Raw genomic sequence first — 27500 nt, 5'->3', positions numbered from 1 at the left:
CAGGCTGATTCATACTGGATTAGAAGCACTCCGCAATTATGACCGCCAGGCTGATTCACACTGGATTAGAAGCACTCCGCAATTATGACCGCCAGGCTGATTCACACTGGATTAAAACCACTCCGCAATTATGACCGCCAGGCTGATTCATACTGGATTAGAAGCACTCCGCAATTATGACCGCCAGGCTGATTCACACTGGATTAAAACCACTCCGCAATTATGACCGCCAGGCTGATTCATACTGGATTAGAAGCACTCCGCAATTATGACCGCCAGGCTGATTCATACTGGATTAGAAGCACTCCGCAATTATGACCGCCAGGCTGATTCACACTGGATTAAAACCACTCCGCAATTATGACCGCCAGGCTGATTCATACTGGATTAAAACCACTCCGCAATTATGACCGCCAGGCTGATTCATACTGGATTAAAACCACTCCGCAATTATGACCGCCAGGCTGATTCACACTGGATTAAAACCACTCCGCAATTCTGACCGCCAGGCTGATTCATACTGGATTAGAAGCACTCCGCAATTCTGACCGCCAGGCTGATTCACACTGGATTAGAAGCACTCCGCAATTCTGACCGCCAGGCTGATTCATACGGGATTAGAAGACTCTCATATTAAATGGTTTATGTACTCAGGTGTGTAGTCTGTAGGTATACCTGAGTGTACTGAGGGTTTCCTCATAGTTGATGTCTGCTGGACTCAGGGCGGCGATCATGGCCGTGCGAGAGTTACCCCCTTAAAAAAAAACAAAAAAAAAAAACACAACAAATCAGATGAAGCCACACACACACACACACACACACACACACACACACACACACACACACACACACACACCCTCTCACTCTACATCCACTCACTTCCAACCCATTTTATTTTAAACACCTTTAAATTACAGTACAGTACAATTACAGGCAATTTTGTGTCAAGTAAAATATGTTAAATACGTAAACACAAACTAGTGTTCAAAAGTTTGATATCACTTATTAATAACTGCTGTTATTTTATTCCAAAACTTAAACACAAGCTAGACACCTGCAGGTTTTTCAGCCAGATGAGGACATCCAGGCTACAGAGAAGCATCTTCCCACAAGCCACCTCTCTCAAACAGTTCGTTATCACACATAAACAACGTTCCAGCTTCAAACTGCACTTCTAAATATACTGGAATACAGTATCACACTGACGGTCCGTCCTCTGGAACTGCCGTCTCAGACCAGTGTTTATTCTAGCATCTCACTCACCTGCCTTATTACCCCACACTGATCGGCCTTATTACCCCACTGATCTGCCTTATTACCCCACTGATCGGCCTTATTACCCCACTGATCGGCCTTATTACCCCACTGATCTGTCAGCCCACTGATTGGCCTTACTACCCCACTGATCTGTCAGCCCACTGATTGGCCTTACTACCCCACTGATCTGTCAGCCCACTGATTGGCCTTACTACCCCACTGATCTGTCAGCCCACTGATTGGCCTTATTACCCCACTGATCTGTCAGCCCACTGATTGGCCTTACTACCCCACTGATCTGTCAGCCCACTGATTGGCCTTATTACACCACTGATCTGTCAGCCCACTGATTGGCCTTACTACCCCACTGATCTGTCACCCCACTGATTGGCCTTACTACATCACTGATCAGCCTTATTACCCCACTGATTGACCTTACTACACCACTGATCAGCCTTACTACACCACTGATCTGTCAGCCCACTGATTGGCCTTACTACCCCACTGATCTGTCAGCCCACTGATTGGCCTTATTACACCACTGATCTGTCAGCCCACTGATTGGCCTTACTACCCCACTGATCTGTCAGCCCACTGATTGGCCTTATTACACCACTGATCTGTCAGCCCACTGATTGGCCTTACTACCCCACTGATCTGTCAGCCCACTGATTGGCCTTACTACACCACTGATCTGTCAGCCCACTGATTGGCCTTACTACCCCACTGATCTGTCAGCCCACTGATTGGCCTTATTACACCACTGATCTGTCAGCCCACTGATTGGCCTTACTACCCCACTGATCTGTCAGCCCACTGATTGGCCTTACTACACCACTGATCTGTCAGCCCACTGATTGGCCTTATTACACCACTGATCTGTCAGCCCACTGATTGGCCTTATTACCCCACTGATCTGTCAGCCCACTGATTGGCCTTACTACCCCACTGATCTGTCAGCCCACTGATTGGCCTTACTACACCACTGATCAGCCTTATTACCCCACTGATCTGTCAGCCCACTGATTGGCCTTATTACACCACTGATCTGTCAGCCCACTGATCAGCCTTATTACCCCACTGATCTGTCAGCCCACTGATCTGCCTTATTACCCCACTGATCCCTTTCTCTGCCACTACACACCCTTTAACTGCTGCTGCAATCAGCACTTTAACTTTAGACTGTAAAATTTACAGGTATGACTGAGTGTGTGTGAGAGTGTGTGAGTGTGAGTGTGTGTCCGTCTGTCTGTATGTGTCTGTCTGTCTGTGTGTGTGTGTGTGAGTGAGAGTGTGTGAGTGTGTGAGTGAGTGTGTGTGTGTGAGTGTGTGTGTGAGTGTGTGTGTGAGTGAATGCGTGTGTGTGAGTGTGTGTGTGAGTGTGTGAGTGAGTGTGTGAGTGAGTGTGTGAGTGAGTGTGTGAGTGAGTGAGTGCGTGTGTGTGTTAGAGTGATGGTAGGAACGAAAGTTTTATTTTATTGAATTGTGTTTCATTTTATTCACTACATGTAAACGTCTGTCTGACACTCGGCTCTGGGAGCTCCTGTAACCTGGCCAATAACGTTTGATTCCGACTAAGATTCTTAATTCGATATCATCGCTGCGCAAACATGCATCTTCATCTTCCTCACATGATCCCAGCAACTGCCTTTTAGAAGCTTTTCTCACTTACATTTAAAGTCAAGAACCTTCAGCCGTCTCCTTTAACGTTACCAACAGGCGACGAAGCAGCGAGGTGCATGTTTGGAAACACTAAAATGTACTAAACGTTAAATAACAGACCGCGATCGTTCATTTCCACAATTTCTTGAAAAGTATTTGCCTGAGATTCGATCACCACCTTCCAAACAGGAGCTATTCTGACCAGTAATTCCACTAGTCGGAATGCCAACGTTCGGAACGTTCCTGATGTTCTCCAGCTTTCTCAGCTCTGCACATCATTTTGGACACGAACATTCCTTCATTTTTATTCACAGCTTCCTAAGAAAGTGTTGAATTCTATAGTTATATATCTATAAGCTATAGACTATTTTAATAGATGTTTTTATTGTATTTAAAACAATAAAAACTTTAAACTGTGATTCTAGACTTTAACGCTAAAGTAGAACCAAAGGGTTTTAACCTGTTAACCGTGGACCTATTTCAGCCTGAACCGGCGCACCTGAAGTAAAGGGGGCGCTGTTCACAGATACTCTGGGCTACAGACATGATCTCCATCTCATCTGAGAGGAATCGTGGTGTTTTTTACGAATAACTGTAGAAATTAGTGACGCAGAGCGACAGAGTCTGGAACGGAGGAGCCGATTTCCTCCCGACTCACAGATCTCTAAACTGATCTCTGACTCTTGCCGTGTTATCAGACCTCACGTTTTGGATCACGGGGTCCCTGTGGAGGCGGCGAGGCTCTGAAGGCGAAGTTCGCTCATTCGGTGCTTATGCTGTAAACGAGACGATCGCAACTGCTGTGAATAACGAATCATAAACCGGTTAAAGGGAATCAAACTGCGATTTCAAGCCTTCTAATGGAACTGCATCACTGCACTGCTGCATAAAAAGGATGCTTTAATAAACAGATGTGAGCACTTTGACAGAAGTCTGCCCACACCAGTGCAGAGATCTTGAAAAGGTTAATTAAACAACGTGTCATGTAGTGAAATGCGGATGGAAGCGGCAATTATAGGTTTCAAACGTTTTGTTTTTTTTAAATGCACGTCCATTAAACCTCTCTCTTTCTCTCGCTCACCCAGGTTCTCTCTCAGCAGCCAGGTCAGGACTGAGTCTCTGTAGGGGATGAAGTCAGACTTCCTCTTTTTGGTGCTTTGCTGGAGTCAAAACAAACAAGAGAGCAAAGGACAGCCAGTCAGTCAGCCAGTCAATCTCTCAGGACCAGAAGAGCAATCAGAAAAACAACTATGGGAAAAATAAGTATTCTGCCAATTATCAGCGCCAGCATTATTACGCCACTGCTGTCCTGCTAAATGGCCTGTCATTCACTGTCGGCCACAAAAAGTGCGTGTTCTTCTCACCATGTCTGCCAGTGCCGAGATGACTTTGCCCAGTGTAGTTAGAGACTTGTTTATATTCGCACCTTCCTGCAAATCACAACAAAACACTCTCACAACAAAACCGCAGGATATCAGTGAACATAAGTCAGTCAGATTTAGGGTCCTTCGCTTTTCTCTTGGTACATGTTCCCTCTCAGTGATGTCATCAGGAAACAATATACATTTTCATAGCTTTGCTGACGACACAGTTACACCCCTCATACGCCACGTAAATATGTAAACAGATAATTTTATACTTCATTTCTCTTGTACTTTAACTTCTGTCTAGATTTATTTCTATTTTTCTGCATAATTTATGTAAGTTTGTGTAATTATGCGCGTTGCTACTGAAACACCGCAATTTCCCTCCGGGATCGACACAGTTTTCTTTCTTTCCTTGTGTCTGTCTGTTTCTCTGTGTCTGTCTGTTTCTCTGTGTCTGTCTGTTTCTCTGTCTGTTTCTCTGTGTCTGTCTGTTTCTCTGTCTGTTTCTCTGTGTCTGTCTGTTTCTCTGTCTGTTTCTCTGTCTGTTTCTCTGTCTCTGTGGGTGTGTCTGTCTGTCTGTTTCTCTGTCTCTGTGGGTGTGTCTGTCTGTCTGTTTCTCTGTCTCTGTGGGTGTGTCTGTCTGTCTGTTTCTCTGTCTCTGTGGGTGTGTCTGTCTGTCTGTTTCTCTGTCTCTGTGGGTGTGTCTGTCTCTGTGGGTGTGTCTGTCTCTGTGGGTGTGTGTCTCTGTGGGTGTGTGTCTCTGTGGGTGTGTGTCTGTGTGGGTGTGTGTCTGTGTGTGTCTGTGTGTGTGTGTCTGTCTGTCTGTGTGTGTCTGTCTGTCTGTGTGTGTCTGTCTGTCTGTGTGTGTCTGTCTGTCTGTGTGTGTCTGTCTGTCTGTGTGTGTCTGTCTGTCTGTGTGTGTCTGCCTACATTTCCATTCCCTCTGATGATCGAGACTCTCTGCTGCCACCGGTATAAAGAGAGCTCTATAAATAAAGATCATTATTACTATTATCATTATTATTACTGACCAATGGCTTATAAAACATCCCAATTCATCAGCTGTCGTCACAGAATGTCTACATCAGTGGACCAAACCTCCTCAAATAGTGAACTCGGCACGCTTCTTAAAAGTGACAGTGAGCTCGGCTGTCTGATAAAAGCTGAACCGAGCTCCACAGTTTAGGAGCAGACGAGCTGAACGAGCCTCTCCGCGTTTCCTGTGTTTCAGAGGGCGTCTGTAGAAGGTCAGTATCTGCAGATCTAAGATTACGTGCTGGAACACAGACAGACCGACACTGTGTGATGTAAACGGAGCTTTAAGGTCATTTAGGGCGTTTTCACACTCGGGCCGTCAGACTCAGCGTCTGAAGTGGCTGAGTCATGATTTCTTTTCCATATGTGAACACGGCAAACGACCTCACCCCTCTAAACGGCCCCAAAAACTAACCGCCTCTCGAGGTGGTCTCAGGTGGGTTCGTTTGTAGTTCGATTAATTTGTGCATTGTGAAAAAACGGCCCGGGTCCGCTTCAGCTTTGTTTTATGGTGAAGACCTCGAGGCTCGCCGGACACACTGCCGTGGTCTTCAGCGCTTCAGCAGGTGAAACACACCAGGGGTCATTTATAAGGTTCTACTCAGGATAAAGCCCGTCACTGATCTGAGGCACGACATAGTAAAGCGATAAGACGGGAGAGCTCGCGAGATTTTACAGAGCTGAGGACTCTGAACGCTGAATGAATAAAACTTCGCCAGGTGGAGCTTCAGTGAGGAGCACAGCCGAAAACAGAGCCCACCGCGGCAGACCCCAGGGCCAATCGCTTCAGCGTGACCAACAGGAGAGCAGCAGGCGGGTCTGGTGGTTCTTCTCATCACCTGATAGGTCGGACTGCCAACGCTGCCCACTTGGCGAGCGCTGTGAAAGGGGTCCGAGTTCTAGTGGAGCTGTGGTCTGAACAAAAAGTGGTCTGAGATCCTAAAGGACCAGAAAGAAAACCGAGTCCTCTTTAGAGTTGGTTCTGGTTTAGAGACTCTTTAGGCAGTTGGTTCCCTTCCAGGTTCACTTTAACAGAGCTCGGTTCGGTTCTTCTGAAACGAACTACATGTGAAAGCTGTTAGAGCCGTAAGAACTAGTAGCAGAACTTTAAAGTCTATCCTGAATGATTCAGACAGCCAGCGCAGTTTTAAATAAGTGATGTGATCCCTCTGTTCTGTTTTCGTTAGGATGCTGAAGCATTCTGTACGAGTTGGAAAGGAAGAAGCTAGAAGATCATCACAGTGATCAACTCTGCTGTAACAAATGCACGAACAAGCTTCTCTGCGTCGCTCTGAGAGAGAAAAGGCCGAACTTCACGGACTCTCTCACGTTTCCATGCCGATAAAACAGAGCTCAGAGTCTAAGATCACACCCAGGTTCCTATATGTGAAGCTAAAGAACCGAGTGTCTCTACCAACGATCAATATTTCAGTTTTTTCATGATTTAACTGTAGGAAGTTAAAAGTTTTGCGACGTCCACTGAGAAACATCCGACACACAGCTGGTTAGTCTGTAAGCAGAGTCTTGATCTTCAGAGGGAAGCGGCTGCTGTGTGGAAATAAAGGACCAAGCTCATTCATTTAAACGATTCATTTCTATAGAACCTCTACATTCAGAACAGAGACCACAGAGAACCACCTTTACATTCTTCTCTTGCTGCAACATCAATCGGTCAGTCATCTGTCTAAATCACAGACCAACAGGGCTTCACAGGAAACTTTGGAAGCACAATGAAGGTTCTGGTAGACGTGGAAGATCATCAGCTCTCACCTTTAACCTCATGCCCTTCGCTCCGGAGGAATCTGCTCTTTCGCTTCCGGCCAGATCCACCAGGCTGACCTTGCTCACCTGAAAAACAGAGTAAAACATTGTAAAACCTAATAAACACAGTTATACACACCTGGTCTTCAATCGTACACCACGCCTAACAGATCTGACCGTTAGTTACAATAATCTGAATTATTTTTACTTTATTTTTGGGGCCCTGGAGCCAAAATAACTGCCTTGATTTCTTCCCTGTGCGTTTACGAGTTTACAGGATATATAGGATTTTATAACCGTGTCTTATACATCACAAACCTCACCAACCAATCAGCGCTCAGTAGCAGTAACGCCAACCAATCAGATCCCATTGCCAGTTAGTGAGAATGTCTGTCTAGACAGAGCTAGGTAGCTAGACGCAAAACAAAACACACACAGCTTACTGTTGACTGATATACGGGGACTGATTATTGGTTATTGATATTAGGAGACCTTTGAGAATTTTATATACAGTGCTACGTGAAGGCACCCAAGACACATTCTCAAAATGTATTTGTGCTCATTTGCTGAGAAAAGTGTTAATATTTGAATAAACAAAATTTATAGAATATTAATTAATACACACACATATATATATATATATATATATATATAAACAAATGGATGTGGGTGTGTTTGTTTCCCATCTCCAAGCCTCTCCTCCTCGAGGAAGCCCAGTATTATATGTAGTTAAAAAGCAGCTCCAGGTTTGACCAATCAGTGCTCAGTAAATTGAGCTCATGATGTAATTGATGATATTAACGAGTCTCTGTGGCGGCTGTGAAGGTGTCCAGGAAAAATATGGACCCGAGAAATTCTTGTTACTGTTTATTGTTTTTCTGTTTATTTGAATTATGAATGTGACTTTATTCTAATGTATATTGTGATGAACTCACTGCTGAGGTCAACTGGTTAAACATTTGCTTAGACGCCTAAAACCTTTGCACAGCGCTGTAAAGGTGCAATGAGTGTATACAGAATCAGGCAGCTGTAATCAGCAAACAGGATTAACAGTTTAAAACCTTCCTGTATTTGCATATCGTCGCTGCCCAGTGGTTTTTTTTGTGATCGTTAGTTTTCTAAATAATCTCATCTCAGCAGCTGCACTGTATTATGTGTGGAACATTATTGATGAATGGACCGAGAGAAATACTTCAACAAGGCTTGGAATAAAATCATGAAGTCATAAAAGATTAAAACGTCCCTGATGTTTTACATTAAAGTGTTTAGATATACACACACAAGCCTGTACAGACACGACACACCTTCTCAGTGTCCAGGTTGGTCATCTGGTCGTGGCGGCGCTGCGTGAACAGGATGGTGAAAACGGCGTGAGAACGACTGCTCGTCTCATTCATATTGGTGGCAGCTACCGTTCTACAGTGGGGGGGGATATAAATAATGCATGAGGTGAAGATAAACATCCTGAAATACAGACAGAATAAACAGTGTCACCTTATATAAAGTTATCAGCTTTAACAGGTTCAGTAAATAAGCATCTGCTTTAGGCCATCAAACAAGCCCCCCCTCACGTCAATTATTACACCGATCAGGCGTAACGTTCTGACCACCTCCCTGTTTCTCCGCTCACTGTCCACCTAATCAGCTCCACTTACTGTATAGCTGCACTCTGTAGTTCTACAGTTACAGACTGTAGTCCATCTGTTTCTCTGATACTCTGTTACCCTGTTCTTCAGTGGTCAGGACCCCCATGGACCCTCACAGAAATCACTGCAGTAACAGTGGTGGTGGTGTGTTAGTGTGTGTTGCGCTGGTATAAGTGGATCAGACGCAGCAGTGCTGCTGGAGTTTTTAAACACCTCAGTGTCACTGCTGGACTGAGAACAGTCCACCAACCAAAAATATCCAGCCAACAGCGTCCTGTGACCACTGATGAAGGACTAGAGGATGACCAACGCAAGCTGTGCAGCAGCAGATGAGCTGTCGTCTCTGACTTTACATCTACAAGGTGGACCGACAAGGTAGGAGTGTCTAATAGAGTGGACAGTGAGTGGACGCAGTGTTTAAAAAGTCCAGCAGCACTGCTGTGTCTGATCCACTCAGACTAGCGCAACACACACTAACACACCACCACCACATCAGTGTTACTGCAGTGCTGAGAATGACCCTCCACCCAAATAGTAACTGGCTTCGCTCTCTCTCTGGGTGGGTGGGATCTCCCAGCGTGATGCAAGTCAGAGGAGACGCCTGTTGTGACAGAACTGGCGATTAGAGTTCTCGCATACAGCCGTCGCACGACGTTGCATTCACAGCTCATTCACGTAGCTACGAGAACGTTGCACATTGTTCACGTGATCGGCTGGGGGAGGCTGGAATTGGAAATGACTAATTTGTAGAGAAAATTGGGGAAAAAGTTTTTTGGAAGTTCGCTCACTTTTCTTTAATTGAATTTTTTTAGTATGTCAACAAAGTCAAAATGTCACTCCCCAGCTTCACCTACGCAGATTACGCTCGAAGAACAGCCGTCTTGGGTTCAATGTTCCTGTGACGTCACAAAAACACACGTCTGCCTATTCAGGCTGTAGCGGTTTAGCCTCGGCCACTCACGGCGAACTTCTACAGGAGGCCAATCAGAACCGAGCTCAATTTCCCTCAATCTGGTGACGAATCAAAACGCGAGAAAAACGTAGGATATGGGTCGTTTTACTGTTTATACCTGGCCTTGTTGCCACAGTCCATCAGGTCAGCGATGTCGCTGTAGTTGGTGACGGCCATCTTGGAGAGGTCCTCTACGTACGGACCCATGATGGGATGCTCTCGGACCCGCAGCGGCCCCCTGCTCTTCGGGTTCAGCAAGTCCCTCACACGCTCACAGTAAATCTCCATATAGGACACCTGCAGGGGGGAGGAGAGAGAGAGAGAGAGAGAGAGAGAGAGAGAGAGAGAGAGAGAGAGAGAGAGACAGAGAGAGAGAGAGAGAGACAGAGACAGAGAGAGAGAGAGAGAGAGAGAGACAGAGAGAGACAGAGAGAGACAGAGAGAGAGAGAGAGAGAGAGAGAGAGAGAGACAGAGAGAGAGAGAGAGAGAGAGTGAGTGTTTGTGTTGCTATGGTGACCAGCCGTCTGCGCTGATCTTCAGGGTTAAAGGGTGAATCAGCAGTTCTACATTAACTCCAGCGTTTAAGACCATTTACTGTTAAACTGTGTTGAAGGATCAGCAGAGCTTTATTTTACTGTAGAGGAGGATTATTTTATTACTACCTACTGATCTGATTCAGCTGTGGAGCAACAGGACAGCAAACGAGTAATTCCACGTAACGAGTGATTCCACGATTAGGGTGTTATTGTTGTTCAACTGATACAACAATAAATGATGTGCATGTTCCAGATCAATAACTTAAAACATATCTAGAGCATTTAGGCAATAACACCATCATTTTGGTCCATACCTGCTCACTACAACTTCAAACAGTCAGTAAAATATTTCAGAAATATTCATGTTTTTGTAATATTCACCCAAGTTTGCCCCAATTTTCCACTTACTCCAAATGAAGTCGATCAGCAGAGGCATGTTCGGAGTCCAAATTATGGTCCTTTAGTTTACACCTGGAGGTACGAGGCTAACACACATAGCTAAACACTAGAACTCAATAGTCACCCAAAAAGCCCAAAGCCATTTTGTAAAAATGCCCCCCAAAAAACTTCTCTCAACCCACTTAAACCTCACCCAGGTCTTCATTAAAGTGGCGCGGACGTGTGGATTCACTGAGAGCGGCGATTTAATTCTTACAGAACGGCTGAGCTATTTGGGTGACTACTGGGTTCAGTAAATTAGACCCTCCACTTTCATCGTTATGGAAAGGAGAAACAGTTCTCTCGTTCTTATTCCTTTACTTTCAATGATATTTTGACAGACAGTCTCCCTGAAAATCTAAATATTAGAGGTGAATGAAGAAGCTCTCTATTGTTATCTCTATTGTTATCTCTCATACTTCTTATTCTTCTTCCACACTTTTCTGCGATTAATACAGCCCAAACCGCTTAACGTACAGACTCCGTTCAAACTGTGTTTCGCAGGTCTCGGCGCTGTGACTTGTGCTCTGTATTTTTGGAGGCGATCGGATTGGTAGTTTTTAATAAAATTAAGTTTAAAAATTAAAAACCTCCCATAAGAAATGAACGGCGGAAAGTTCAGAACTTCAGATTCTAACTGACATCGATGACGTCACAGCAGGCCACTCAGTCTCACAGACACAGCCGATCACGCAGGGAATCTGCTTTAACATCCTTAAACTTTCACCCAGAAACTCCATTCCAGTTTTAAACGGTAGAGAAACTTGTTTTTTCTGAAACCTCAAAATATCTAATTATTTTATAAATTAGCTTTAGAGTTATGAGCGTTTGTTTGGCACTAGGCACAGAAAACTGCCCCATTCACTCCCATGTAAATTTCTCAAAATCAGAATCTGCTTATTTCAGGATTTTCTCTGTGTTTAACTCGTCATAACTCAGACATTTTCTTCTCAATACACACAACGTTACACCTAAATAATCCTCAAGCGGTCTCATCTCACACCGTCTATTCGGTTAAACGATAGAGTGAACATTTCCCGAGTTATGACTGTTCAGAGGGTGCAAATCGGACTCAAACAAGGCTTCTCCACTAAGAGCTGCATGATAACAGAGTGACAATTCATTTGAATGAATCCCCCCCACCCCCACCTCAAACACACACCTCACAGACACAAGGTGTTTTTCACCTACACAAAACACACACACACACACACACACTTTTAAGAGTAAACCAGGCTAAATGGCACCTGAATCACAAAGTCACCCTTTTAAAAACGTGTGTAACAAAAACAAATAAAATATCTAGACCCCTGAGGGATAAGAGAGTAAAGAGAACCGATTGTGGCCCGTGTCTCTAACACTTTAAAAGCTGTCTGACTGAGCTGGGCTCCACTGTTATGGTCTGAAAATATAACGTGACGCAGCAGCACAAGATGACACGGCACAAACTGTGTGTGTGTTATGACAACGATGACAGTGTGAGGTCAGACTGAGGGCACACACGCTTACCTCCACAGAGAAGGAGAGGTCAGGGTCAGTGTTCTCCGCCGTCCGCTTGAACAGGTCCTCACAGAGCTTAAAGAGAACAACACAGAAAATAATAAACATTAGGCAGCAACTACAACCACACTACAGGCTCAATTAACACTGCCACCACCACCACAGCTACGACTACCACCACCACAGCTACGACTACCACCACCACCACCACAGCTACGACTACCACTACCACCACCACCACCACCACTACAGCTATTGCTACCACCACCACCACAGCTACGACTACAGCTACTACTACCACCACCACAGCTACGACTACCACCACCACCACAGCTACGACTACCACCACCACAGCTACGACTACCACCACCACCACCACAGCTACGACTACCACCACCACCACCACCACTACAGCTATTACTACCACCACAACCACAGCTACGACTACAGCTACTACTACCACCACCACCACAGCTACGACTACCACCACCACCACCACCACCACCACTACAGCTATTGCTACCACCACCACCACAGCTACGACTACAGCTACTACTACCACCACCACAGCTACGACTACCACCACCACCACCACAGCTACGACTACCACCACCACCACTACAGCTATTACTACCACCACCACCACCACCACTACAGCTATTACTACCACCACCACCACCACCACAGCTATTACTACCACCACCACCACAGCTACGACTACAGCTACTACTACCACCACCACAGCTACGACTACCACCACCACCACCACAGCTACGACTACCACCACCACCACTACAGCTATTACTACCACCACCACCACCACCACCACCACTACAGCTATTACTACCACCACCACCACCACTACAGCTATTACTACCACCACAGCTACGACTACAGCTACTACTACCACCACCACAGCTACGACTACCACCACCACCACCACCACCACAGCTACGACTACCACCACCACCACTACAGCTATTACTACCACCACCACCACCACTACAGCTATTACTACCACCACCACCACCACCACTACAGCTATTACTACCACCACCACCACCACCACCACCACCACTACAGCTATTACTACCACCACCACTACAGCTATTACTACCACCACCACCACCACCACTACAGCTATTACTACCACCACCACCACTACTACAGCTATTACTACCACCACCACCACCACTACAGCTATTACTACCACCACCACCGCTACTACCACCACCACCACCGCCTACTACTGCTACCACCACTACCACCACCTACTACTACTACCGCCACCATCACTGGTACTACTACTACCACCACTACTAATAAAAGGAAGTAGAGCCAAAACTCCTGAGATGGCCAACAATGAATGAAAGCTAATGCAGGCTATTCAGCATGTATTCCTCTCACCTTTCACTACTAGCTTAAATTCGCTGTTAATCATATTATTAGGAACCGTTTCTATTTACTTTTCACCAAACTATCACGTGAACTCTCTGGACGTCACGGCTACCTGTGGTATGATGCCCTGCTGGTCGGGCTCCTGTTTGCCCATCATGGTGTAGGACTTCCCGCCTCCGGTCTGGCCGTAAGCGAAGATGCACACGTTGTATCCCTCGAAGGCGTGCAGCAGCATTTCCTCTCCGATGTCCAGATACACCTGCCTCTGAGACGCGAAGGCCGGGCCCTCGTCCTGCAGCGCAGCGAGGGAGCTCACTTTAGAAGACTTAGAACTTCATTTATCACTGTGCTGCACAGTAAACAAAGGCTAAACTTGCACATCACATGTTTTGTTGAGTTTACAGATAAACAAGTTAACACATCCTCTCCACTGAGCACGTGTCTATATGGGCACTTTTCTGCATGTTTCACTGCACAATTTTTATTTATGATCATATAAAAAAACACAGTATAAAACGTGCCACAACTTTCAGTGACATTCTGTTTCATCCCTCCTCAAACACATTAAATGCAGCAAATAAACTAACTACACAGAAAAGTGTGCAGAAGTGTGCTCTCTGTCGAGGACGCGGTCACTTTTCTCTTCACCAACAACAAGGAATATGACCAGGGGCGCCCAAACTTTTGCACGACGGCAGGTTCATTCACTGACCGGTAAAAATCAGTTTTGACGTTTGAAACGTTTGAGGACGGCTTGCTTTGCTTCAGCTTCCAAATCAGGCTTTTCAAAGTTACATTTCACTCGAAGGAGAATTCCACCAATGTTTCAAAATTCCTGCATGATTAGATGGTTAGGATGTAAACAGGGCGGTTCTGAGCAGTTTGGTGTGAAACTCTCTGTTCTAGATAAACTGACCGAGACAGAACCGTTCACAGTGGTGGTGATGGGAACCAGACGTCCCTCTAAAAGCTCCTACAGAAAGTTCCTACATGAACTGGTTCTGAATTCACTGCCTGACGACTGAGACGCTGTTTTATGAGAGTTTAGAGAACTTCAACTCCATTCATGGTGGAGGGAGACATGCAGGGCGCTGTGCGGCAAAATAGTCCCCAAAGAAAACTCATTATTCCAGATTTTCCACTGTTTTCCATCATCAACATTCCATATAAGCTCAGAAGACTCGTGTAGGTTCTCTGGTGGTTCTGGATGGTAAATAAAGTGTCTGTATCTGTGTTGTAGTCATGGCGACGCCTGGTTCCCATCACCACCACTGTAAAGACGTCTGAACCGTTTCACACCAAACCGCTCAGAATCTCTCTGTTCACACCTATTTTTGAAAGATTGGTGGGGTTCCCCTTTAAATAGGAACAAAATGTGAAGGATTAGTTCATCATAAGCAGCTCTGTGCTTTGTGTTCATCACAGCCTACGAAGAGAAAGTGATGATCTGACCGTTTTCTTTCCTGAACTACTGATAAAACGTCATATTAAAACTCTCCTGGCCCAAAAGTAGTTCACACACCTGAAAGGTCTGAGTGCTGTGAACAGGTCTGAGAACAGCCTTGGGCTCCATTTCCAAAATCGGCTTTTGCAGCTGTTCCTGCCGTTTTGCCAGCTTTAGGTAAAGATAAAGGGTAAGACCGGAAAAGCTTTCCGTTTAACCCTTCCGTTGCCGTATGAAGGGTAAAGCACAGAGCCCAGAGCAGGTTTTACGGTGATCCGGCTGTGTGTCTGTGCTGTATTTCTGGGCTGCGGGATGTTAAAGCTGGTGTCTCTCGCTCTGGCTGGTGATGTCAGGCTCTGCTGACTTCAGATTTGTGAATCATGTGGCTGTTTTTAAGTCTTTGTTTACAATATGAAAATTAAAAGCATGTAATATAGTAGCGAGTGGGTTCTGGGTGAGCTGGATCGCTGGCTGATGGACAGTCACAGGTGGATGATCGCTCTGGATGGTGAGGTAGAGTCTGATGAGTGAATCATGTTGCTGTTTGAACGCTTTGTTGGAATATGAAGGCTAAAAGCAGAGCAGTAACATCAGGATTTTGGGTGATTTTCTGAGCCGAATTATTCATCACGCTCGGGAGTTTGGGACGGGTCTGCTGGTCCGTCTGACACGTGGATCTTGTCTGTAGCTTAAACTGTTCTGAACTTATGAAGGCCATACATTTACCTGTATCTTCAGGTCCTGAGGGTTAATGCAATAACTTATTGCAGATCAATGAAGAAAACCTGATCATTTGTATTAAAAACATTTTAAAATGCCTGGTATCTCCAAACCTGTGACAGGCAGCGTATCGTTCTCTGTTAACAACGAAGCCTTACGCGTGAAATGTTCTAGTAATTGGCATGACAGCAAACCACAAGCTGTTATTTCACATTTTATTCAAGAATTTCAAGCGACCGCACAGTTTTAGACTGAATCACTTCGCGACCGAACAGTTGTAGACTGAATCATTTTGCGACCGAACAGTTTTAGACTGAATCATTTTACGACTGAACAGTTTTAGATTGAATCACTTTGCGACCGAACAGTTGTAGACTGAATCGTCTTGCGACCGAACAGTTGTAAACCGAATCACTTTGCGACCGAACGGTTGTAGACTGAATCATTTTGCGACCGAACAGTTTTAGACTGAATCATCTTGCGACCGAACAGGTTTTAAACTGAATCGTCTTGCGACCGAACAGTTTTAGACTGAATCATCTTGCGACCGAACAGGTTTTAAACTGAATCGTCTTGCGACCGAACAGTTTTAGACTGAATCATTTTGCAACCGAACAGTTTTAGACTGAATCATCTTGCGACCGAACAGTTTTAGACTGAATCGTCTTGCGACTGAACAGTTTTAGACTGAATCGTCTTGCGACCGAACAGTTTTAGACTGAATCGTTTTGAGATTTAACTGTTGAGACTGAACTGTGTTTTATCCATCAGTGCTGAGAGCAGCTTACCGTGCTGTGTGACCAATAGGAATAATCGAAGGTGAAGCTTTTTGGTGCATCTTTGGGCTGTTTAGGATTGATGATGCCTGGAACACAAACAAACATCATTAAATATCAGTGAAGTGTTTCTTTCCTGATTTTTATTTTATAAGAAAACTGACAACGCAAACATTTTCATTTCATCTGTCATTTGTAAACCTCGTAAATCTAATTTTTCTTAGTTATTATTAGGACTTTTCCATTAAAGGGCCCATTATCATGGAAAATTTAATCTTGCACAGATTGGTAAACAGTATTATTAATGTTTCAACACGTATCATCTGCTCTCCACTTCATACAATCCATACACAGAACCTAAACAAAAAGTGTTCCGAATTGACCGTTTTTGTGAGGTCACACACACCATCATATTCATATACATCTGCCCATTCAGCCTAGAGCAGCTGAGCTCTGCCCATTTACACTGATGTTATACGCTACTCACAAAATCTCGGGGATATTTGGCTTTCGGGTGAAATTCCAGGATGAACCTACAGGTGAACTTAATGTGACCGTCTCTAAACTTTTGAATGCACATGTCCAGCTGTTCAGTGTTTCAGTACTTTCTGCACAACTTGCTGTTCTCTAACAAGGAGCTTAACGGCGAGTTGGTGGTGGTGGTGGTGTTAGTGTGGGCAGGTGTGTCCAGTCAATACAGAACTGCCCTACACTTTGTGAACGGTACAGAGACCCAGTGGCCCAAACTACTGAATAACATCACTAATCCAGTCACTGCGCCTCTGCATGAACAACCCAGGCCTCATTTCGTCTTCATGGGCGACGACGCTCCAGCTCATCGAGGTGGCATCATTAGGGAACGGCTGCTGGAGACCGGGGAACCTCAGATGGAGCGGCCTGCACTTTCTCCAGACCTGAATCCCATAGAAAACCTATGGGATCATCTGGGTCGCCGTGTAGAGGCTCGTAACTCTGTACCCCAGAACCTCAATGACCTGAGGGCCGTCCTTCAAGAAGAGTGGGACGCCGTGCCCCAGCAGACAACGAGTCGACTGGTGAACAGCAGGAGACGTCGCTGTGAAGCTGTAACTGATGCTGAAGGGCGCATGACGAGTTATTGAGACATTGAGATTGTTTGTTGGGGTTTACCCACCACTGCTGTCGGCTTTTGTCTCAGTAAATTGAGACGAGGAAATCACCACCGCACGCTTCTCCTGAAACGCCCGACTTTTACAATGTAACATCACTGTAGCGTGAACTTTTTACAGTTTCCATAAATTTCACCCCAGAGCCAGATATCCCGAACTTTGAGAGTAATGCAAGGGGCATTTCAGCCTGGACTGCTTCTTGAACAAGGCTCAACACAGGCCAATCAGAACAGAGCTTATTTACATATCACTCTTAAAAGACACAATGACAAAAACAACAACCTGTTAAGTCATTATAAATTAATTAATAATGCTTTAAGCCTTAATTAACCACCAGCTCTTCCTTGTTTTTGTGCTTCTTTTAAAAATTTGCTCCCATCTATCAGTGTAACAAAGGCACGACTGCAAACACCCCTTGCAGTGTTGACAGAGTCAATACCCATCTATACACACACACACACACACACACACACACACACACACACACACACACACACACACACACACACACACACACACACACACACACACGCACACAGGAGAACAACACACTCCAGCAGAGCAAGATTTCCTCTCCATGGAGACTCCATTCACAGCCTATAGAAACTCTGAGTGGGCCTTTCTCTCCATCTGTCTGTGGCATTTAAGCTTTAGAGACAGTGGCCTCTTTGTAATCCTGCGAAAAACCATCAATTGTGGAACGTTCGAGAACCGATTATAATGGTCAATACTCAAGCACATTTTCTAAGTAAAATAATAAATGAAGCTTGCTATATTTCTGCAGTCTATAATCGACTAGTGTGTAAGCAGCTCCTCCAGATACGGCTGTATATTCAGTGCATTTTAACATTATAAAGCAAACAAACAGGATCAAAATCTAATCGAACTGTGTTAAAATCATATTTCAATGTTCAGTAAATCAGACAGAGCCTCAGAGGGTCTGAGGCTTAAACGGTTCAATATCAAACCATGTTGAGATTGAACTGGTTTAATATTTAATCAAAATGAGACTGAACTGCGTCAAGACTGAACTGTTCAGAGACTGAATCATTGAGACTGAACTACGTCAAGACCGAACTGTTCAGAGACTGAATCATTGAGACTGAACTGCATCAAGACCGAACCGTTCAGAGGCTGAATCATTGAGACTGAACTACGTCAAGACCGAACTGTTCAGAGACTAAATCACTGAGACTGAACTGCGTCAAGACCGAACTGTTCAGAGACTAAATCACTGAGACTGAACTGCGTCAAGACCGAACTGTTCAGAGGCTGAATCATTGAGAGTGAACTGCATCAAGACCGAACTGTTCAGAGACTGAATCACTGAGACCGAACTACGTCAAGACCGAACTGTTCAGAGACTGAATCATTGAGACTGAACTACGTCAAGACCGAACTGTTCAGAGGCTGAATCATTGAGACTGAACTACGTCAAGACTGAATCATTGAGACTGAATCATTGAGACTGAACTGCATCAAGACCGAACCGTTCAGAGGCTGAATCATTGAGACTGAACTACGTCAAGACCGAACTGTTCAGAGACTAAATCACTGAGACTGAACTGCGTCAAGACCGAACTGTTCAGAGACTAAATCACTGAGACTGAACTGCGTCAAGACCGAACTGTTCAGAGGCTGAATCATTGAGAGTGAACTGCATCAAGACCGAACTGTTCAGAGACTGAATCACTGAGACCGAACTACGTCAAGACCGAACTGTTCAGAGACTGAATCATTGAGACTGAACTACGTCAAGACCGAACTGTTCAGAGGCTGAATCATTGAGACTGAACTACGTCAAGACTGAATCATTGAGACTGAATCATTGAGACTGAACTACGTCAAGACCGAACCGTTCAGAGGCTGAATCATTGAGACTGAACTACGTCAAGACCGAACTGTTCAGAGACTAAATCACTGAGACTGAACTGCGTCAAGACCGAACTGTTCAGAGGCTGAATCATTGAGAGTGAACTGCATCAAGACCGAACTGTTCAGAGACTGAATCACTGAGACCGAACTACGTCAAGACCGAACTGTTCAGAGACTGAATCATTGAGACTGAACTACGTCAAGACCGAACTGTTCAGAGGCTGAATCATTGAGACTGAACTACGTCAAGACTGAATCATTGAGACTGAATCATTGAGACTGAACTACGTCAAGACCGAACTGTTCAGAGGCTGAATCATTGAGACTGAACTACGTCAAGACTGAATCATTGAGACTGAATCATTGAGACTGAACTACGTCAAGACCGAACTGTTCAGAGGCTGAATCATTGAGACTGAACTGCGTCAAGACCGAACTGTTCAGAGACTAAATCATTGAGACTGAACTACGTCAAGACTGAATCATTGAGACTGAACTACATCAAGACTGAACTGTTCAGAGGCTGAATCATTGAGACTGAACTACGTCAAGACTGAATCATTGAGACTGAACTACGTCAAGACTGAACTGTTCAGAGGCTGAATCATTGAGACTGAACAATTTTGAGACCAAATCATTCTGAGACCTTTTCTCCCCAATTTTTTAGTTGTTTCCAATTCCACCTGCTACTAAAGACTCCCCCAATCACACGATGCTACCAACGCTAGGAGGGTGAAGGCAGCACAGGCTTCCTCCAAGGCCTGTGAAACCAGCCACCACTTCTTTTCGAACTGCTGCTCATGCAACGTCATTGGACAGCCGAACGCGCTCGGACGTCAGCCTGCGCTGACTAGTATCGCGTTGAGTGATCGGGGGAGACGGGGGGCTAATCCTACCCACCAGACGACTGCAGCATCACCAGGGATCGAACTCGCAATCTCCAGATGACACGGCCGATGCTTAGACGGCTGCGCCACTCGGGAGCCCAGAGACGGAACATTTTTGAGACGGAATGTTTCTGAGACTAAATCATTCAGAGACTGAACCTTTGAGAAGGAACTCTCTTGCAATCTGATCATTTTGTGTCTCTGTGCTTTTTGGGATTATTTGTTGTGGGACTGAACCATCCAGCAATTGACTCGTTTAGAGACTGAACTGCTTCAAACTCAGTTTGGTTTGAGACTGGCATCACATCGAGTTCAACGAGTCACAAGACTGAATCATTCAAAACAGAATCGTCATCAGGCTGAATCATTTCAACACTGAACGAGTTCAGTTTCAGACGATTCCTGATTCCTCCACAAAGCAAATAGTCTGGGTTTTACATTAGAAAGCTGGTCCTGGATCAGTGCGAGAGATGAAGCGTTTGAAGGAAAGTCAGGGCGGAGGAGAGCCCCACACACACACACACACACACACACACGTCTGTGTTTGTACTGGAGAGAGGTCAAACCAAACACACTGCCAGCCCCTCAGATTCTTTACATAGAAACAGAGAGAGAGAGAAAGAGGGAGGAAGGGTGGGGAGAGGGGAAAAAAAGGAAAGAAGGAAGAGTGAGAGGAAAAGAGGAGAAGGAATTCTGCTTTAAACGTTCAAACACAAAAGGGGGGGGGGTAGGGATATGGAGTGAGGAGTAACGGTTCCACACCTCTGGAGGAACAGTGGAAATGTTTTGTAAGAGGAGGAGAATGCAGGAGAACGTGTGGTCTGGAGCTCAGTGCCAGGGCTAACACAAACCAGCTAGTGTAGCACTTCGATTACCAGCACAGCGCAGAGGCGAATGCAGCAACTCGGCACTAACGCAGCACTTCACGAGCAACACAGCACAGCCGGCACAGCGTCGAACTGGGTCTGATCACAGAAGCAGGCCTGCCTTATACTCGTCACTGCACTGGCCCACTATGGCTGCGTTTACACAGCAGGTGAAAGTCTCCAAATCCGATCTCTTTCCTCATGTGTGACCCAGATGTGTGCCTCTGTGTCAGCGTGAACAGATGAACTGAATCGGACACTCGATTCCGATTTGAGACGCTTTCATATGTGGGACTGAAATCCGATCCGTATCCGATCTGCGGCAGGGCGACTCAGTCTGAACAGCCAGATCGGAATTCATGCGACTTTTACGTCAGTCCAGCTCGACGTTCGTCAGGATTTCGTGCTGCTGAGACTCATAAACGCTTAGGCTGAAGTTTCTGTACCAAAAAAACAGAGGAGACTCAAACTCGGAGCGACCAGAGGAGCCCGAGGCCGCAGCACCAGAGACCAGTTTGAAGGACCCGAGGACACGAACTAAAGAAGTGGCCGAATAACTCGAGCACATTCTGGGTGATGAGCCCAGCTGTCAACCACTGGAACTTCAGAATCGCTCCTGTGATGCTTTCGAAGACGGCACTGAAGGCTTCGGCAGCGATCGTCATGACCGTTTCCCTCTGGACGAGCGCGACACGTCAATAAACGTCACTCCTTGCTTCTTCGTTCGGCTGCTCCCTTTAGGGGTCGCCACAGCGGATCATCTGCCTCCATCTTGCCCTATCCACTGCCTCCTCTACTTTCACCAACCATCTCCATGTCCACCTTCACTACATCCATAAACCTTCTCTGAGGTCTACCTCTTCTCCTTCTACCCGGCAGCTCCATCTCCAACATTCTTTGCCCAATATCTCCACTATTCCTCCTCAACCCATGTCCAAACCATCTCAACCTGGCCTCTCTGGCTTTAACCGTCAATAAGCTGCAATAAACTTTGTCCGTACCATTGCAGTCATACAGAAACCATATACCTCCATTATTTTTGGTCAATGTATTGGTTCTTCACCATTTTAAACACCAGCTGTGATGATAGGAACCAACAGAAACGCTCCAAAAAGAACTCACTACGTTATCGTACCTTAGAGTTCTTAAGAAAGAACTTTCCTTTATTATAAAGTTACTATTTCTGAGATTTCCAGAATTTTTAACAAGCGCAAAAACACACAATGAGTGTATCTTAAACTCACAGGTGGACTTGTCCTGCATCTGAATCACACACTTCGCTCCACGGTTCGTCTCGCGGTTGTTAAAAGGCCTCACGCGCACCGCCACCTTCACTGAGGACGCCATGACGACCAGCAAACCTATCAGCCTTCAGCACCTGAGGGACAAGAAGGAGGAAAAAACAGAGCTTTAAACATCCTGATAAAACACAACAATGCAGGCATAAACACAATCAATAAACAAGTAAATAAATAAATAAACTACACACGGCTATACGTCAACATTAGTGCCACAAATCTGAGTTTACAATGATTTGATTACGATTATTCTTTAGGAATAAGAGGTTTCAGAAAACTTCCATCTTTAAAGGAAAACTCCACAGATTTTTTAAAAATTCCCCCATAATTGAGTCTGTGGCGATAGGAACCAGACGTCGCCATGACGACAAAACAGATACAGACATTTTATTTACCACCCAGAACCACCAGAGAACCTACACGAGTCTTCTGAGCTTATATGGAACGTTGATGGAAAATAGTGGAAAATCTGGAATAATGAGTTTTCTTTGGGGACTATTTTGCTGCACAGCGCCCTGCATGTCTCCCTCCACCATGAATGGAGTTGAAGTTCTCTAAACTCTCATAAAACAGCGTCTCAGTCATCAGGCAGTGAATTCAGAACCAGTTCATGTAGGAACTTTCTGTAGGAGCTTTTAGAGGGACGTCTGGTTCCCATCACCACCACTGGGAACGGCTCTGACTCGGGAAGTTTATCTAGAACGGAGAGTTTTCAGTTTCAGAGCTGCTGTTTATCAGAGAACACACTCAGATATTCTCAGCCTTATTCTCCACCGCGGAGCAGCACAAGAGGCCAGAGGCCATGGGCTCGGGTTTTATTTCTCAGGGTTTTTTTTTTCCTCTTTCCATTTTCCCACACCTCCACGCCTCTCCCAGAGCAGATCATTTACCACACACACACACACAGAGGTGTGTGACCTGTGTGTATAGCAGGTGTTTCCTTCTTCAGGATAACAGTCTGGCAGGCAGCCAAGTCACACTTCAACACAGGACAGCCTGAACTAACCTATAATTACAACACACAATTACAAACCCGCTCTGAAGTTACAAACACAGTCACTGAAGGAAATGATGCTTTTAATAACAATGCGGGCTCCGCCACGCGATTTCACCGAGAGCAAATGACTAATCGCAGCTATTTCGTCTATGTAGGCAAACCACCAAGCGCACGTTCCTGGGATTCAGAGTGGTCTAATGGGAAATGGTTCAGATGTCTTTACAGTGGTGGTGATGGGAACCAGAAGTCTCCATGACTACAACACAGATAGACATTTACCATCCAGAACCACCAGAGAGCCCACACGAGCCTTCTGAGTTTATATGGAATGTTGATGATGGAAAACAGTGGAAAATCTGGAATGATGAGGCATTATTTTGCTCCAATACACCTTCCATGTAACCCTCTTCTCCAAACTACTGTAAAACAGCGTCTCAGTCATCAGGCAGTGAATTCAGAACCAGTTCATGTAGGAACTTTCTGTGAGGAGCTTTTAGAGGGACGTCCGGTTCCCATCACCACCACTGTGAGCAGTTCTGACTCGATAAATTTATCTAGAACAGAGTTTCACACCCAAACCGCTCTGAACCGCCCTGTTTACATCTTAACCAGTTAAACATGCAGATTTTTTGGAAAAATAAGCCGAGTTCACCTTTAAGAGGGGAAACTGAGACCGAGAAGACAGACACCTGGAACAACCACCTGGAACACTGCTTACACCACGACTAATTCACAGTCTTCCTTTTAACCTTTAGAATTATGTTGGTATACACACACACACACACACACACATATACATACATAATTATGATTAGAAATTTTCTCCAACTCTCTCTGCCATGTTAGTAGTGCTCACGCACGCAGAGTGAAACCTTACTAAGGTACTTCTTAGTATATTTTTCACTTGAACAGCACAAAAGAACAATAGTCATTCCAGTCATTGAGAAACAGACTTCAGTAATCCTGCATAAAAAACAGGCCAGTTCCAGAAGTTCCAGGTCGGTGTAGTGTAGTGGGTATATAGTGGTTGGTGCAGTGTAGTGGGTATATAGCGGTTGGTGCAGTGTAGTGGGTATATAGCGGTTGGTATAGTGTAGTGGGTATATAGTGGTTGGTGCAGTGTAGTGGGTATATAGTGGTTGGTGTAGTGCTGTGGGTATATAGTGGTTGGTTAGTGTAGTGGGTATATAGTGGTTGGTGTAGTGTAGTGGGTATATAGTGGTTGGTATAGTGTAGTGGGTATATAGTGGTTGGTGTAGTGTAGTGGGTATATAGTGGTTGGTGTAGTGCTGTGGGTATATAGTGGTTGGTTAGTGTAGTGGGTATATAGTGGTTGGTGTAGTGTAGTGGGTATATAGTGGTTGGTATAGTGTAGTGGGTATATAGTGGTTGGTGTAGTGTAGTGGGTATATAGTGGTTGGTGTAGTGCTGTGGGTATATAGTGGTTGGTTAGTGTAGTGGGTATATAGTGGTTGGTGTAGTGTAGTGGGTATATAGTGGTTGGTGTAGTGTAGTGGGTATATAGTGGTTGGTATAGTGTAGTGGGTATATAGTGGTTGGTATAGTGTAGTGGGTATATAGTGGTTGGTATAGTGTAGTGGGTATATAGTGGTTGGTGTAGTGCTGTGGGTATACAGTGGTTGGTTCGTGTAGTGGGTATATAGTGGTTGGTGTAGTGTAGTGGGTATATAGTGGTTGGTGTAGTGTAGTGGGTATATAGTGGTTGGTATAGTGTAGTGGGTATATAGTGGTTGGTATAGTGTAAAGGTATATAGTGGTTGGTATAGTGTAGTGGGTATATAGTGGTTGGTATAGTGTAGTGGGTATATAGTGGTTGGTGTAGTGCTGTGGGTATATAGTGGTTGGTATAGTGTAGTGGGTATATAGTGGTTGGTGTAGTGTAGTGGGTATATAGTGGTTGGTGTAGTGTAGTGGGTATATAGTGGTTGGTGTAGTGCTGTGGGTATATAGTGGTTGGTTAGTGTAGTGGGTATATAGTGGTTGGTGTAGTGGGTATATAGTGGTTGGTATAGTGTAGTGGGTATATAGTGGTTGGTATAGTGTAGTGGGTATATAGTGTAGTGGGTATATAGTGGTTGGTGTAGTGTAGTGGGTATATAGCGGTTGGTGTAGTGTAGTGGGTATATAGTGGTTGGTATAGTGTAGTGGGTATATAGTGGTTGGTGTAGTGTAGTGGGTATATAGTGGTTGGTGTAGTGTAGTGGGTATATAGTGGTTGGTATAGTGTAGTGGGTATATAGTGGTTGGTGTAGTGTAGTGGGTATATAGTGGTTGGTATAGTGTAGTGGGTATATAGCGGTTGGTATAGTGTAGTGGGTATATAGCGGTTGGTATAGTGTAGTGGGTATATAGCGGTTGGTGTAGTGTAGTGGGTATATAGCGGTTGGTGTAGTGTAGTGGGTATATAGCGGTTGGTGTAGTGTAGTGGGTATATAGCGGTTGGTGTAGTGTAGTGGGTATATAGTGGTTGGTGTAGTGTAGTGGGTATATAGTGGTTGGTGTAGTGTAGTGGGTATATAGTGGTTGGTGTAGTGTATATAGTGGGAATCCTCTTAAATGGAGAACCGTGTGAAAAATTAAGGTACTGTGTGTGTGTGTGTGTGTGTGTGTGTGTGTGTGTGTGGTCTTTTCCTTTGCTTTACTTTTTATTTGAGAAACATCCAGCTTAAAATCATACGCCATCAGCGCTTGTTTCCTCAGTCACTTCAGAGTTAGGCACCGTCTCAAAACGGCCAGAAAAAAAAAATTCCATCATTATTATCTCTGTAAATACGTCTGCTGACCAGTATATCTCTTACAGCGAGACCAGCACTATTACTAATAGTAATAACGGTTGCAATAACTTTTCTACTGGAAATTTTGAGACTGTCCCCAACGCTGAAGCGGACACTTATTTTCTAAAATAAAACAACATTATAGTGCAGTTCAGTAAACGCTGTGGTTGTCGTGTACAGTCGTCTTTAATTTGTCCACAGTCGTGTAATTAATCGAATATTGTTTAAGGTTAAGAACCATTTGAGTGTTCAAAGATCTATATATGAACCAGTGGTGAAGCTTGAGTGCGAGATCTCTACAGCAGTGATAATTCTGTGTGTAGCCACCCTCATACAGCGACTCTTTCAGTAAAGAGTCCCAACAACCACCCTGAACACTGCTTACACTACGACTAGTTCACAGTCTTCCTTTTAACCTTTAGAATTATTATTCTAGTGCGTAAGGTCTCCGGTCGACCACCTGAAGTCCTAACCAATGGGAGAGAAGCTTGGCTACCTAGATATCAGAGAAAACCATCCTGATTGGATCATTTCTATTGGCTGGCTACAGAAATTAACCTCTGTTTCAAGCCAGAACTTAAAAATGAAATAAGAGTATTACTACCATACTCCCAGAGGCAAAATGCAGGATTTTACCACATAAAATGAACTAAAACGACCAGTTATAGATTTTTCCATTTCACCGATATCCTCTGGTAGTTCCGCCCCGAACCATCCGAGCCCAGGACGTAGAAATATAAGTGTTCATTTCATGCAGCCCAGCACCGACGGGCCCGAGTTAGCGTCTGAAAGGCCGCTGCTCTTCGTCCCTCATGGCCAGCTGTAGTAATGCATGCACCGCTATTAAAACACATGCCGGTTTATTTTTGTATTTTCAGGGTAAGGCCAGTCTGGAATGAGGGGACGGTATGGGATCGTCTGGAACGCGCCTTCAGGGATTGTCCGTGCATGTGCTGCATTGAAATGTTTGTCAGAAACTTTCAGACCACAAAAAAAGACCAGCTAAGCACGGAGAACTACATCCTCCAGAGCCGGACTCGCACGGCCTCCTCTCAGCGACACGGCCCGCATAGCACACATAGCTGCCATTACACACATATCGCTGCCCATTTACACACACACACACACACTCTGGCGCAAG

General features: G+C 45.0%; 1 protein-coding gene across 2 annotated transcripts in view; it reads right to left on the bottom strand.

Annotated features, from left to right (window-relative positions):
• Positions 1-27500, bottom strand: part of kif1c (kinesin family member 1C) — a 53156-nt gene that overhangs the window by 16572 nt on the left and 9084 nt on the right. Inside the window, exons 1-11 of one of the 2 annotated variants that reach the window (XM_037533530.1) lie at positions 24217-24239; positions 22514-22647; positions 16506-16582; positions 13666-13845; positions 12165-12230; positions 9799-9977; positions 8387-8498; positions 7092-7169; positions 4284-4349; positions 4001-4079; positions 676-754 (exon numbers count right to left, since the gene is read on the bottom strand). In XM_037533530.1, coding sequence (XP_037389427.1) covers positions 676-754; positions 4001-4079; positions 4284-4349; positions 7092-7169; positions 8387-8498; positions 9799-9977; positions 12165-12230; positions 13666-13845; positions 16506-16582; positions 22514-22616 — 1019 coding nt within the window. In that variant the 5' untranslated portion in view covers positions 22617-22647; positions 24217-24239. Of the gene's footprint in view, positions 1-675; positions 755-4000; positions 4080-4283; positions 4350-7091; positions 7170-8386; positions 8499-9798; positions 9978-12164; positions 12231-13665; positions 13846-16505; positions 16583-22513; positions 22648-24216; positions 24240-27500 lie in introns of those variants that run through there. The other variant, XM_037533529.1, reaches the window with a different exon arrangement.

Source organism: Pygocentrus nattereri, chromosome 23 (assembly GCF_015220715.1).
Source record: "Pygocentrus nattereri isolate fPygNat1 chromosome 23, fPygNat1.pri, whole genome shotgun sequence".
Taxonomy (NCBI): domain Eukaryota; kingdom Metazoa; phylum Chordata; class Actinopteri; order Characiformes; family Serrasalmidae; genus Pygocentrus; species Pygocentrus nattereri.
The sequence above is the reverse complement of the archived record's forward strand: the minus strand, read 5'-3'. Positions and strand labels throughout refer to the sequence as shown.